Source organism: Montipora foliosa, chromosome 13 (genome assembly GCF_036669935.1).
Source record: "Montipora foliosa isolate CH-2021 chromosome 13, ASM3666993v2, whole genome shotgun sequence".
NCBI lineage: Eukaryota > Metazoa > Cnidaria > Anthozoa > Scleractinia > Acroporidae > Montipora > Montipora foliosa.
Window position 1 is genome coordinate 23,132,391 of NC_090881.1, and position 15,000 is coordinate 23,147,390.

General features: G+C 39.7%; 1 protein-coding gene across 3 annotated transcripts in view; it reads right to left on the reverse strand.

The window, feature by feature from the left end:
- The window catches only part of LOC137982917 (NACHT, LRR and PYD domains-containing protein 4-like), a 17,983-nt gene that overhangs the window by 1,862 nt on the left and 1,121 nt on the right, over positions 1-15,000 (reverse strand). For 2 of the 3 annotated variants that reach the window (XM_068830078.1, XM_068830077.1), the window contains exons 2-6: positions 11,673-12,331; positions 10,716-10,769; positions 8,078-8,131; positions 7,797-7,862; positions 1-979 (exon numbers count right to left, since the gene is read on the reverse strand). The exon at positions 1-979 is cut by the window's left edge and continues 1,862 nt beyond it. In XM_068830078.1, the coding sequence (XP_068686179.1) occupies positions 1-979; positions 7,797-7,862; positions 8,078-8,131; positions 10,716-10,769; positions 11,673-12,306 (1,787 nt within the window). In that variant the 5' untranslated portion in view covers positions 12,307-12,331. Of the gene's footprint in view, positions 980-7,796; positions 7,863-8,077; positions 8,132-10,715; positions 10,770-11,672; positions 12,332-13,966; positions 13,993-15,000 lie in introns of those variants that run through there. The other variant, XM_068830079.1, reaches the window with a different exon arrangement.

A 15,000-nucleotide genomic window follows, 5' to 3' on the forward strand; every position in this document is an offset into this window, starting at 1 on the left:
TCTAAGGCCAGCTTACCGATTTGATTGAGGATCTCTGAATTATCCTCTACTCTGCTAAAGCGAGGAGAGGTGTTCTTTCCTTGGTTGTGGCTTAAAACGTGCTGGACAATTTTTAAATATAAGCTCGTTTTGGCTTTCGACAAGCCTTCTGAATGTTTCTTCTTCCATAGCGTGCAAAAGAACAGCAAAAGTAAGGGAACTTTCGCAAGGCCTAACAGTTCGTTTTCTTCCAAGTGATCATACAAATCTCTGGCATCTCTTTTGTCACCAAGCTGTCGAGTTATGTACGTCAGTTTGTCCTCATCACTGAATCCTGTTATTTCTGCAAGCAGGTCTTGAAATTCTTGGAGCTCACCAGCTTTGGAAATTCGACTTGTCATCAACACACAGCAGTCTCTTAATTCTTTTCCACTGAATATATCAAAGATTTGAGATTCCTGTCCACTGTGATACTCATCATAGCCATCCAGCAACAGAAGAACTTCATCTTGATGGTTGGTCATATAATTCAGAAGACCTTCTACTAACCATTTGTCTTCACGGGCAAAAAGTCTTGAGTTATAAATGACATCTTTGAGGCTTTGACATTTGGACACTTCCTTGAGGTTAACGAAAACAACAAGCTTGAACCTCCCCAGAACAGCTGCTTGTTTATCTTCAGTCTGAGTGTTACCAAGTCGAGCCCAGTCAATCGCCAGCCTCTTCGCAAAAGTGCTTTTACCAATTCCTGTCTCTCCCTGCACAAGAATCCTCTTTGGATTATTTCCGTTACCGATTGGACTGAAGAGGTCACTGTAGTGAGCCACTTCAGACTGTTTTGACCCAGCTGAGGTGGTTTGCCTTTGTATTACACACAGTCGGGTGTACGCTTGATCAATGTCTACAAGAGACAACCTGGACCAAGAAGACGTTCGCACTTTGGATGTTCTTTTGTAATGTTCTTGGAGCTTTGCTCGGCAAATGTCCTCACTGAAGGACTCTGATCATGAGAAAAAAAGTAAAAAAAGAGAAATGATCATTTCGGCCAACGTTTGTATCACCGCTAAATGTAATAACAACGCTAAATGTAATACCAACCGTAAATGTAATAAAAATTAACTCCAAATGTAATACTAACCACAAATGTAATAAAAATCAACCCTAAATGTAATAACTTACCCCACCGTAAATGTAATACAATTTAACGCTAAATGTAATCAGGTGACCGACCGTAAATGTAATACAATTTAACCTTAAATGTAATAACACGTTATTAAGAGCGGCAAAGGCGTAAATGGCATCAATATCATCAGTGATATGATATCACTTCAATAGATTATCGGAATACCCAATCACGGTTATTCCCCTTTACTAACTACACCGTTAGGCGCAGATTACCCCTGGGGGGTTACTCCAATACAATACCTATAGGGGTATGCGCCGCCTAACGGGGTCATGATTCTGGAGCTCCTGAGTTAGAGACGTTTCCTAAACAGGGTATAATATTTTGAATGCACGAAATCTCCACTTTTGTAAGCAAGGAGAGATTGGTTCAAAAAAATACGATTCAAAACTGTTACACCCTGTGTTGCCCATAGTTAGCTTACGAGCATGATTGTGTGTGTTTTTGGCTAACCATATCAAATGTGGGGCAAATTCTTTCCAAAACGGGTCCAAATTCTGAAGTCCCGGGCGGCATATACCCACCCAAAAAATAGTTCAGTGCTCCCCCCCCCCTCCCTCCCCCCGGGAGATTACCGTGCACCTTCAGGGGTGTCTCGCGTACAAGCGATGTAGCGCGTCGGGTTTAAACTATAGATATCTAAACCCTTACATCAAATTAAAGCTTATAGGACTGGCTATTAGACTATACCAAAACTTTTGAAAACAAATGAATTGCCGAAATTTTCACGACTTCTAAATGCGAGCGCCCGAACCACCTTTTGAAAGTTACATGTCAAAGCAAATTTTGTTTTTCGCTTGTTTAATGTGTAATTTCAGTGAAAAGTTACAGAACATTTTTGAAATAGGATTAAAAAAATGTGGAGTGATCGTACAAAAATCGCTCTTGAAAAAAGTTATTTCAAAATAAAAAATTCGGAGAAGTGGTTTTGTTGTTTATATGTAAAACTAGGTACTGTCAAAATTTGAGAGCAATCGAACAAATTCCCTTTGACTTGTAGCTCTTTAAGTGTGCCCTTCTGGTGAAAAAATTGTTTCGAGAAAAAACTCTGAAAAATTTTTCCTGCTTCGCAAACAAACTCCGCCCACAAACTCAGTCAACTGGGTTCTCAAGACGCTTGTCTGGAATTGTATGGATTTTCACGTGGTTCTTGTCGTGGTCTTCGAAAGTAAGCAAAATGATTGTAAAATGTCCCTTGTTAGCGTTTTTTATTTTCATCATTGGAACGTGGGCAGAAGATAAGAAATGTTTTCGTCAAATGTCAGCCGTGGACGACGAGACTTACGCAACTCTTTTCGCCTTAACGAGTGGAGAATTTGTGGTGCCTGTGAAAGATCGCTCCCGAAGCCAAAAGGCAGCCTGTGTTCGTTTCTGGAGAGCCAAGTCACAGTTTTCTATCTCTGAAGTGAACGGCAGGAAAAGGCTATTTTTTAAAGGCAAAGAAGTTACAAAGAAGTCGGAACTGAGTGCTTTGGTTGAAAAGGAATTTCGGCATTGCAAAGGCGCCGGCTCAAGAAAGCTGAACCGAAGACTGATCAAGCGCTTTCAAGGTGTCAGTGAAAGAAACGTCCAGAATGTGCTGTCCAAAAGTCGACTCAGCCAGAAGATGAACGCACGGTTTCAAAATAAAGCGATACAGCGGCCCATAAGAGCAAAAACAGTCCAAGTAAGAATTGATAAATTATGTTATTAATTAGACCAAACCAATCTTCCCTAATCAACCATTGTGCCGGTGGGGGGGGGGGGGGGGGTTCCAAGAAAATTTGGGTGGGGATGTACGGCACGCTTCCCAAAACCTTACATTATTTATGACCAAAATCTGCGATATTACCTATGGTATTTATAACCTGACCAAAAATTTGAAACCCTATTTATCACTTGACTCTTAAATCAAAACCCTGTTTCTGACCAGCGTTATATAATAAGTTCCAGACCAATGTTACATTACCGTAAACATAATTTGTGAAGTGCTTTGTTGATTTTCTTTTCGAGAAAGATGAAAAAAGTGGCTTCTTCTTAAAACGATACCCATATCAAGGCTAGAGTGCAAAAACCATACCCCCATTTATGACCAAAACTTTTCCTTAAATTAAAACCATTCTCTTTGGGGTCAATCGACTCATTTAAGCATTCTAAGGGGTTATTCAAGTGAAGAACTTTGGAAAGAAATGTGAGAAATGGTTTATATGACAGGGGCATCTCAGCTCGTCTATTACTATGATAATAATCATAATAATGTCTTTTACATGGACAGGATTAGTATTGCAGCGTAGCTGATGTGATCGTGTATAATATAGTAACCCTAAGACGAATACACAAACAAATTTCCAAAATTAACAAAATCAAAAATAGCACCTGGGCTCTTCCTTGATGAGAATGAGTGAGTCTGAGCACTTTGATTGCATGTAGAGTGACATCGCTGCAAAGCATGTTATACGATTAAAGATTTCATTTCTACGTTGTTTGTAGGTAAGACATCAAATTGACCTGGTTGATATGAAAAAATCAGCTGTATCGAAGAACGGAAAAACGTACAAGTACATCCTAACAGTTCAAGATGTTTTTAGTCGATATTTGTGGCTGCGTCCTTTGACAGGGAAGTCAAGCAAGCTAGTAGCAAGAGAGCTTAATAAGCTGTACACAGAGGTCGGCCCTCCACGAGTGATCCAATCAGATAACGGAGGAGAATTCAAACAAGCCGTGGATCTGCTATGCAAATCGCTAGGAGTGAAGATAATCAGAGGGTCCCCGTACCATCCCCAGTCTCAGGGAAAAGTGGAACGGTCTCATAGATCTTTACGAAAAAAGATAAATTTTGATCTTATTAATTTTTCCAAGGTTGGAGTGAACTGGGTCTCAAAATTAATGGAATACCAAAAGGTCCTAAACGAGGAATTGATGGACGTTTTAGGTAAACAATCGCCTTTTGAGGTGTTTTACGGTCGAGCGTCTAATGCTTTATCCGAGATATCGGATGGCGGATTATCCTACCAAGAGAGTGTTTCATCTGCAGCTAGAATTTCTCCTAGGGCCTCCGATTTCAGAAACAATGGTGAACGTATCCGCAAAATTCGATCCAAAGCTAGGGCGTCCAACAACGTATGGGACAAGCGATACATTAAGAGGAGAGTAAAAGGCAACCCACCCTCCGTTTACAAAGTGGGAGAACGGGTTCTAATTCGATTTCCATTTTCAGGAAGAACCCGCGGTATTCCAAAAAAGCGATTTGTTGTTGACGGAACGATTATAAAACGAAATGTACAGTTTGGAAAATACAAAATAACATACGAATCCCCCACAACAGAAAAGTCTTGCTGTGACTGGGTTTCAGTCGAAGATATGACTAGTGCTACAGCTGTTGAAGAAAAACGCAAACGGGCAGCCGCGAGGAGACAGATGAGTCTTTCAAAAACACAGAAGGAACATAAAGCAAAGAAAGCAGCTCACCGGGAAAAATACTACATCGCAATGACGCCTGAGGACCTTCATCAACCGTTCAGCGAACAAGGCTTTGATGTCACATACAATCCACCAGGAGACGGCAACTGCCAGTTTTCAGCATTGGCCCATCTACTCCAAACTATTGGCATTTTTCATTCCGAGGAATCTTTGCGGAGAGAAATAGTAAGATATCTGACTGAAAATCCAAACAATCAGGATGGATTTCCTTTTGAACTTTTCGTAGGCATGCCTTGGTCTCAATACCTCACTAGCATCGCCCAAAATGGAACTTACGGAGATCAGATCACTCTTCAAGCTGTCGCTAATCTTTTCAACGTGGAGATTGTAATAATATCGACATTGGGTCCAAACGCAAAAACTGTTATATCTCCTCAATTTTCCATTCCTTTTGCCTCACTGACACTAGGACACTTTGCGGAAGATCAAGGAATCCATTACGTTTGTTTAACGGCACTGAATCATAATTACGGTAACAGTTCAGTAGGAGATGAAGATATTTGTGACAAGCCTACGAATGAAGAATCTCAATGGGCTGCACATGAGATAGGTAGCGGAGAAAACAACGAAGAACCTCGTTCCATAGAGGACCTTCCAAATGAAGTCCTTGAAATCATTATTACTTTTTCGTTAACAGGAAGCCCGAGAAACATTGTGGACACCTTTAACATTTTAAGCATGATAAACAAACGATTTAGAAGTCTCACAGGCTCATTCATTCAAAGGCTGCCAAGAGTGTTTTTTGATTGGGATACATGCGTAGGTTACCACAGCATGCGACAGATTTCTAAAACACGTGGGAAAGGGAGTGGCCTTGTTTTAGCACTTAAGAACATAATTAACCACCCTCAGTGGATAAATGCGTGGGTGAGACTTCTGTATACTGGGATCGTAGGATGGTTCTACATTCAGAACATCATCTGGAAAAATGGAAGGAAAAAATAAAGAGTATCCGAACTGTCATGCCGGAAAGTTTCTGTTACCGTTTGTCTGTTGACTCAAATCGATATAGAATATATATATATCGATATATTGATAGAATAAATCTGAAAACTCTTAATAGACTGTTGGTTAAAGCTTTGAAAAATGTAGATTTTTTACTATTTCTTACTGTGTTCTACGAACAAGCGTTGAGTAATCGCACCAAATAGTGAGAATACGTTTATTTCATTTACAAGTAAGTTGTGACTATATTTGCATGAGTATCGTTGCTATTAAAGTTGTCTTTATATCATCTGTACCATCTGTATATTTTTATGCTTTATCATACCACCGTCTCACCAAATCTTTCAAACACATCCAGAAGGACTCTAAAAAATAGCGGGCCCCTTTCAAAAAGAGTATAAACCAGGGGCCCCAAACGATCCCACAACTGAGTGCACGCCTTCTCTCGCCCAGGCTTCCCCACTATTTCCACTATGTACTTGCGCTATCCGCTGTAAAGAATTTCGGAAATGATATTTGCAAATGCTCCACCATCAGAAGGGCTATTTTTTGGGAAATCTTTAGAAGTTCAGACGTTCCCAGTAAGCTTTGACCGGAAGTACGCAGAACCTCGGGAATGTTCACAAAAAATCACCGACACTCAAATAATAACCGGTAATCGTAAAGGAGCTTTCAACACTGTTATTACATTTGAGGTTAAATTGTATTACATTTACGGTCGGTCACCTCATTACATTTAGCGTTAAATTGTATTACATTTACGGTGGGGTAATTTATTACATTTAGGGTTGATTTTTATTACATTTGTGGTTAGTATTACATTTAGAGTTAATTTTTATTACATTTACGGTTGGTATTACATTTAGCGTTGTTATTACTTTTAGCGGTGATACAAACGTTTCGTTCAATATGCTGAACGAAGTCCTTGTCTCTTTCGGGAAGTATAACAGAAGGTTTAGATTCCTGCTTTTTTAATGAACCTTCATCTTCATCGTCAACGCTATCACTGCTTCATTCTTTTTTTATTATTACTATCATTATTATCCAACTGTATTTGTTATTGTACAGAAAACGCACGAAACGAGTACAAATATTCCACCAGATTTGTACTGTAGAAAAACCGTTTGACTAGTTGAGGTGGTGACGTTTGTTTCGCGCTTGTCACGAACAAATCTGTCACACGTTCTCGGTTGTTTACAAATCACTTGCTAAAAATATTAAGCTCTTATTAACGGAGCACGAGGTCTGTGCACACGGCGGAGGTCAAGATTCTCCCATACAGACTAACTAAGCTCGTTAAATAAGATGTTTATTATATTATATTATATATATCCAGCCATCTTGACCGAACAAGCTTGGTCAATAAAGGATTTATTATATGACTTAAAACACCAAAAAATGATCTTTGATCTTTGATCTTGCGGGACCAAGCGAGAAATCCCGAGCGGGCAAGATAGCTCCCTCTTGCCCGCTTGGGTAGCCAATCACAGAACACGATTTGGTTCATCTTGCCTGCTCACGGAGCTAGTCATATAATAAAGGAAATTAACGCTCATTACTATTATCATCATTACCGCTATTATTATGTCGCTACTGTTACATTAACTTTCATTTTTTGCTTTGAGCCTTTTTAACGTTAAGTGCATACCTTTTACTTTGTTCAACTCGGCCTTCCGGAAATAGAGGAAGTGGGTTACTTCTTGCCTTTGCTTTTAACGTGCAAGTTTTTATCATATGACCCGTGCGGCCCCGAGCGCGCTTTCATTGCAAAACTATTGAGAAAATCCCCGTATGAGGGCCGTACGCGATGGCGCGAGCAGGGCCGGAAAAAGCCGTCCGGCCCTGCTAGGATCGCGTACGGCCCTCATACGGGGATTTTCTCAATAGTTTTGCAATGAAAGCGCGCGCGAGATGCGAACTAAAACAATTTTGTTGCTCTATAAATCCCGACTTTTCGGTCAAAATGAGCGACGTAAGTGAACATTCCGAATTTTTTTACCCGAAAAAAAAAAAGAAAGGAAAAGCGCGGTGGTCATATGATAAAATGCTTATTGACTGAGTTAGGTCGGGCCGGGCGGGAAAATATTTGGCGCTCGGCCCGTACGCCATGACCTCGGGCCAAATATTGTCCCGTCCGGCCCTCACACTCAGTCAATAAGTACATAGTCTTTTACCAGCTAAAAGACACACTTTTATTCACAAGCGGAGCTTAAGACTCTTATCAACCTACCCTGGATCTCCTTTAGTTTGCCCTGAGAGTGCACTTCATGTGTCTCCAACTTTCTTATCACCGTCTCTTTATTATTGGAAAAAAAAAAGAAAATGAGGATGCTTTCTTCTGCTTTCAACTCCTCAAATGATTCTTAGGAAAACAAAACAGGCCATAAAGGAAGTGGGTTACTTCTTGCCCGGCTTTACTTTTAACACACAAGTTCGTGTCTTTTAACAATTAATATACAACGTCTTCACAATTTGATTCACAAGCAAAGCTTAAGATTCTTCTCAACCTACCCTGAATCTCTTTTAGCTTGTCCTGAGTGTGCACTCCTTGTGTCTTCTGCATCTCTTTATTATTGAAAATAGAAAAAGAAATCGGGAAATAAAAGATAGAAACGATGAAAGTAGATAGTTCAAGTGTTATGAACCTTGTAATCCCGCTCCTTTACAAACATGTACTTCTGTAAAGAATACATCCTTACACGCTGTGATAAATACCAGTATGTTATGCAACAACATTAAAGTGATTGAAGGCATAAAGTCAAGTATCCAGAAGAAGAGAGAAGAAGCACAAAAGCATCTGTCTAAAACCTTTGCCAAGTCTGGAAGGTTTTACCAGGACATGAGTACCCAAGAAAATCTAATGAGGATATTTGAGAACTTTAATTAAAGGTGGAGGAGAAAGTAAGAGACTTTGAGACTAGCCTTGCTGACCAGTTGAGAAAGATCACAAACGTGTTCAAACACATTACTCAGAGTCACAACAAAAGAAAAAAAACAGTCTCAAAAAGAGAACTGAAGAAAGGCTAAGAAGCTTAAAAATGGAAAAAGTGTAGACAGGAGATGTCATAAGTTCTATGGAAAAAGGTTTGCCTCTGACTCTTGATATTTTTCAACAGACATTTCAGCTAATTCTTAAGCCTTCATCAGTGATATGAAAGCGAAGTTCGTTATCATACGCTATTTAGGGTAACTTAGCACGAAGCTTGTGCGCGTGACCATGCAATTCATGCTCGCGCAATGCCTTTGTAGGCTTCTGGAAGTACGATATGATCGTTCACAGCGTTCGGGTCCAAAGTAGAGTGCCAGGCTTCGAGGAAAAGTCGTTTGTGGTACAGTAATTAGCTTCGAAACCAACGACCTTGACATTTTCAAACAGCAAATAAAACAGCATTCCATCACCAGTGAAGAAGTCATGGTCTCCTTCAATGTGAAGTCTCTGTTCATCTCCATACCTATGGACTTAGCCCTAGCAAGAACTAAGGAGAGGCTACAACAAGACCAGAATCTAGCAGAATGTACCAATCTTTCTGCTGACAACATCTTGAAACTTTCAGACTTCGTACTCAACCACAATTACTTCAAACATGATGGCGACCACTACAACCAAATAATTGGATGTGCCATGGGTTGTCCCATCAGTCCAGTTTTAGCCGACCTGGTTATGGAAGAAATTGAGGAAACTGCAATCTCCACATTCTTGCACCCTCCCAAATGGTGGTTTCGCTATGTTGACGATAGTCATTCTTGTTTAAAAAACGATGAAGTCGACGAGTTTCATAAACATCTGAAGTCAATTAATTACAGTTCACTAAATGGAACTAGAAAACACCAATGGGCAAGGCTTACCTTTTCTAGACACCATTACCAGTAGATGCGGCATAGAAATTCAAGTGTATGTTTACAGAAAAGCGACACACACTGACCGTTATCTCGATTTCTTTTTGTGTCACCTTTTGTGCCACAAAAGATCTGTGGTTAACACTTTGCTGAAAAGCGCAAACAACATTCCGTCAACAAATAAAGAAGACGAGAAGAAACGCAACGAGTCAAAGCCCTTCTGCGAGATAACAATTATCCCATGTCCTTTATTCAACACTGCGAGAGGGCGTTAACCAAACAAACCCACCAATAACAACTTCCATGGCTTTGTAGTGCTGCCGTATGTACAGGGCGTTTCCGAGAAAATAGGTCGCATTTTGAAACAACAAAAGGTCAAAGTAGTTTACAAACCACAACCAACCATCAACAGCCTTTTTCCGCACCCCTAAGAGCTAGACGATTCTGACTGCCAGAAATCAGGCATAGTGTACAAAATCAATTGTACACAGTGTTACAGTAATTTGTGTACTATGGCCAAACAGAAAGATCATTAAAGACCCGAATTGTGGAGCACAAAAAGGCAATTATGGGTTTTGACCAAAACTCTAAAGTTGCAAGCCATGTCCACCATTTCAGCCACAACATGAACTTTGAAAATGTCAAGGTCGTTGGTTTTGAAGCTAATTACCACAAGCAACTGTTCCTCAAAGCCTGGCACTCTACTTTGGACCTGAACGCTGGAAACGATCATATCGTACTTCCAGAAGCCTACAAAGGCATCACGGGAGCATGAATTGCATGGCCATGTGCACAAGCTTCGCACTACGTGACTTTAAATAGGGTATGATAACGAACTTCGCTTTCATATCACTGATTATGGCCTGCAAAATAGAGTTTATTTTAGTTGGCAATGACAGCGTCAGCAATATGCTTTTTTCCATAATATTAATAATAATAATAATAATAATACACATAATGATAATACACAATGTTTAGATGTCCTTAAACTATCCACATAAAAAACTCTTACTAAAGGTATCTCATTTAATCTACCATCACCATGACCTAATATGACACTACTGTCATATTTACCTTCATTTTTTGGTTGAAGCCTTTTTGATGTTAAGTGAATTCACACATTTTATTTTGTTCAACTTAACCTTCCTAATGCTTTCTTCTGTTTTACACAGTTTGCTCAAGTGATTCAAAACAGCCAATAAAGGAAGTGGGTTACTTCTTGCCTTTGCTTTAACATACAAGTTCATGTCTTTTACCAGCCAAAATATAAAGCCCATTAAAGCAGAGTTCCTTACGACTCTTCTCAACCTACCCTGGATCTCCTTTAGTTGGTCCTGAGTGTGCACTCCTTGTGTCTTCAGCATCTCTTTATTATTGAAAAAAGAAAAACATGAGAAAGTAATGAAAAAAGATAGAAATGAGAAAGTTAAGCCCACAAAGCCAGAAACTCACAGTAACTCAGTAGGAATAATGGTTTCAATAGCTTTAGGGAATTTCCACTCCAGCAAAAAAATTAATAAACACCTGTCAGATTGTTTCCGGACTCTAAATTTTTCATTTATTACACAACTTTGACGGTCAAAGTTGTGTAATACACATCTTTGATGGTCAAACTTGTGTAATAAGCGAAAAATTTAGAGTCCGGAAACAATCTGACAGGGGTTTAATAACATTAACCCACAATAATGATGTCCATACAATCAAATTTCCCTGAACATTAAAAAAAAATTAAGTTGTATCCGACATAATTTCCTGGCCATCTTAAATACATGTAATAATTGTGACATTTTATGGTTGCCCTGATGTTATCATTCAAAAGCCCTTTGTATCAGAACAATTAAGCAACTGTTACATATCACAATCATCAAGATAGTGGAGCTCGCAAAAAAATTAAGTAAAATGAGTGAATCAAAAATTCAATTACTTCCTCAAGCTGAATGGCCTTTCTTAGTGGTGGTAGAGTGTACCAGTGGGAGGAAGCGAAAGTAGTAATACAGGCCACTTCATAAGCCAGCTGAACGGATGTAGTGTTCAATTTTCTTTTTCCTGAATTTGTCATGTGCTTTCAGAAATAATATCAATTCTCAGTTCACTGAATTTATTGCCAAGGATCAAGAGCTGTTTCTAGAGCCATCAATCTAAATTAACTTATTGTAACATTATGATGCTCTTTCCTGTTTTCGAGGAACAAAAGTGACTGGTGCACAGAAAATACGAAGTATCAAAGGCTCAAATGTGGTTGAATTTAACAATGAATAAGGTAGTGTACCTTCAAGTTGTTCAAGTTTGTCCTTGGTGCTATCATCATCTTTCTTCCACTCTTTAAGCAACTCACGATAGCGCTCTTCAACATCAGGATCCATGCAATCAGTCTTCAGTCGGCTTATTGCAGATGTATAACTTGCTGCAGATCCAAGTGCTAACAGTGCATTGCTGATCTCAAGCCATAATGCTTGGAATGTTGGCTCGTCAACAGATGCCTGGGTTGCATGACCATAGACATTGTTTCTGTAATACTTGATTCTTGCTATGTTGGCTTCAATGCTGTTATCAGAAGCATGGGGAAGGATGTCCCAGCTTCCAGTGCTGGCAGGGGCACTCAAGCCACAAATGTTCCTCAGCAGTACCACCAGAAGCGTAATGTCAAAGCTAGCTGATGAGACTGATGATGAGATAGCTGGGAACAGCCTTCCCCACTGGGTAACATTTAAAATCTTCCTCTTTCGCAGGGACTGCAATGTAGGTAACTTACCGGCCAATATCCAGTGGAGACAGCTTGGGGGATGTATCCTGTCAAAGGTGTCTCTAACCACCTGAGTTCCAACATCCACTAAAAGACGACACAACCGTGCATAGTTTGTTCTTTCCTTAGTGGATGAAAATGATGGTGCCACACTTGCCATCTTTTAAACTGTTGATTCACATTAGCTGTAAGAAAAAATAGCATCATCTGTGAGGCCTAGTTTCCAATAATGCAGACATAATGAAGATCAAAATCACAATATACTACTCTACTTTTCAACTCTATCCTTTAAAAGCAGTCAGGGGATATTTTAATTAGTTTGGGTCACTAAATTGTTACTACAGTCTAAGCTCTCGTAAGCGAGCACCACGGGAATTCGAAAAAGTGGTCGCAACAAGAGCTGGTCGCTTACGAGAATGGGCTCTCGTAAGTGACAAAATTATAAACAATAGAGGATGGTCACTTATGAGAGCTTTCAGCAAGAGTCTCTGGAATTTGTAAAATCTTATCGATGGTACTGAAGATTCAGGGTTGGGAACTTCTTACTTTCACTCACATCTTCCAAAATATCCTTATCAGACATTCCCAGCCAAAACATTTCAAAACATTCAAAGCCCTCCTTGAAGAGCGAGGCTACCCTAAGCAGTTTATCGAAAGAACGCTGTCTGAGGTCGTTTTTTTAGGGAAGACAGACTGCTCTTAAACAAAAGGCCAAAACCACTGAGAAAATTTTACCATTTGTCACAACATACAACCCAGCAGTGTCAAACCTTCAAGCAATACTGACATGCAACTGGAGTTTTATTGAAAACTAGCCATTGCTGGCAAACATACTTAAAAGACCTTCTAAGTCGCACATGCTTGTTAAAGCAAAACTGTGAACTGAAGGTTTCATAAGTATCTGTAACCACAAACCGGTACAAAAGAGAGGCCGGTGCAGGTCTGTCATGCCAATCACATTCTTTCAAATGCTCAGCGCAGTGGGTTGTCTTTTTATTAAAGCATTCGCATACATAGATGAGACTCTGAGTGGTCGCTTGCAAGAGCTTAACCCTTTCACTCCCAATAGTGCCACTTATAGATTTTACTCTGTCTAACGCCAGACGATTTTACTCGTCAATGAGGAACCCCACGGGGCTGAAAGGGTTAAAAACAATCAGAAAGTCCAGTAGGGTAATCCCAAAGGTGGTCACAGTCACTTACAGGAACAGTCGCTTACGAGAGCTTTCAATTAGAGAGTTTAAGTGCCATTTAAAACAGGGTTTTACATTGGTGGTCGTAACGAGAGCTGGTCGCTTACGAGAGTGGTCGCAGCGAGAGCTTTGACTGTAGCTATTATCAACGCTGATCCAGGAAAAAAGCAGAAGTTGTACAGAAGAAAGCAGAGGTTGTAAGATGAAAAACGAGAAAAAAGTGCTATAGTATATCAAGGCTGTTGCCTAACAGGAGCCCGGTAGCCTGGGGCTCCCAAAGAATAGCTCTGGGCACCTTAATTTTTCACAGCAACACCTTTCACTTCATATGTTGGGCTCCTGAGTTCTCAGCGTTTAGCTCTGAGGGCTCCTTTAAAATTTTCTTTGGCAGCAGCCTTGTATATGCAACAAGTTACAAGAGCCTCAGTTTATAACATGTGCTGTAGTAATATGCAGCCTCAGTTCATAGCTCCTCCAGATCTCAAAGAAGCTATAGGTTCATGGGCCCTAGTTTGCTAAGACCTTATGAGGTGGAACACATGACAAAGGAGGTTTTTTTTTTTCAAAGAAAAATATGCCTTCATGTTTTGGCTCCAGAGATTGTCAAAAAGCCTTATTGATACTCACTTTTACACGTGGTTTCCAAATTATGAGACCCTTATAGAAGTCTGGAGTGCATCCAAGTGCATTCAATTTAACTTCAGTGCGAGAGAAACCATCTGAGTGAATGCTGATGACGTTTTTTTCCTACATATTTTAATACAACTTGGAAAAAATTTTGCATAAGGAAAACCAGAAATGTGGACTCCGGAAATGGAAACAACAATAACAATAATTGACACTTCAATAGACCTTATTCGCTTGTACATTTTGTTTTCCAATACAGATAATTATCATTCTTGTTAAGTTCAAGTAGACACTTATTGATCCATCAGCAGGACAGCTGGTCAATGGTATTGCGCAAAGAAGACAACAAATGCTAACTCATGGATGGCTATCTCACTCACTTAACAAAGGATATAAAACTACAACAACAACAACACACACAAAACTCTCTTATATACATGTAGGTTGTGCTACGCTACATGTATTCTTAAGAACATTCTAAGTGATTAATGTTATATACATTTGTAAATATCACAAATCTCAAGGCTTACATTGTATAAATAACTACCGACTCCTAAAAACTCTACCACTAGTCAGCAATCTAGAACGTTCTTTCAATGTCACACAATCTTCTTAGTCAAATCACATCAATACATCCACTTTCTTTTAAAAGAAAGAAAAGAAAATCAGTCACTTCACCACGCAGTCTTTAAATCTCAGTATTCTTTGATGATTTCGCCTTCAAGACACCCTTTGGCACCTAGTGCTCCGACATATTCACTGGGAAATGACATAATTCCAAGATCTTTGCTAGTCTGCAAGCTCAGTAAGGGATTTGCATCCAAGTGAACAACTATCCGAATTGAGTATTCCTTTCCTCACAGATCTTTAAACTGAAGATCTATAGAGCCTAGCACTTTTATTCTCGTTCCTCCGTAGGTATCAATGCCGATGAAATCTCCATCTAGCTTTTCTCCATTCTGGTCACCAGTAACTCGCACATATTCTTAGAATGGTAGCACATTACAGGTTGCACCGGTGTCATCTTGCCAGTT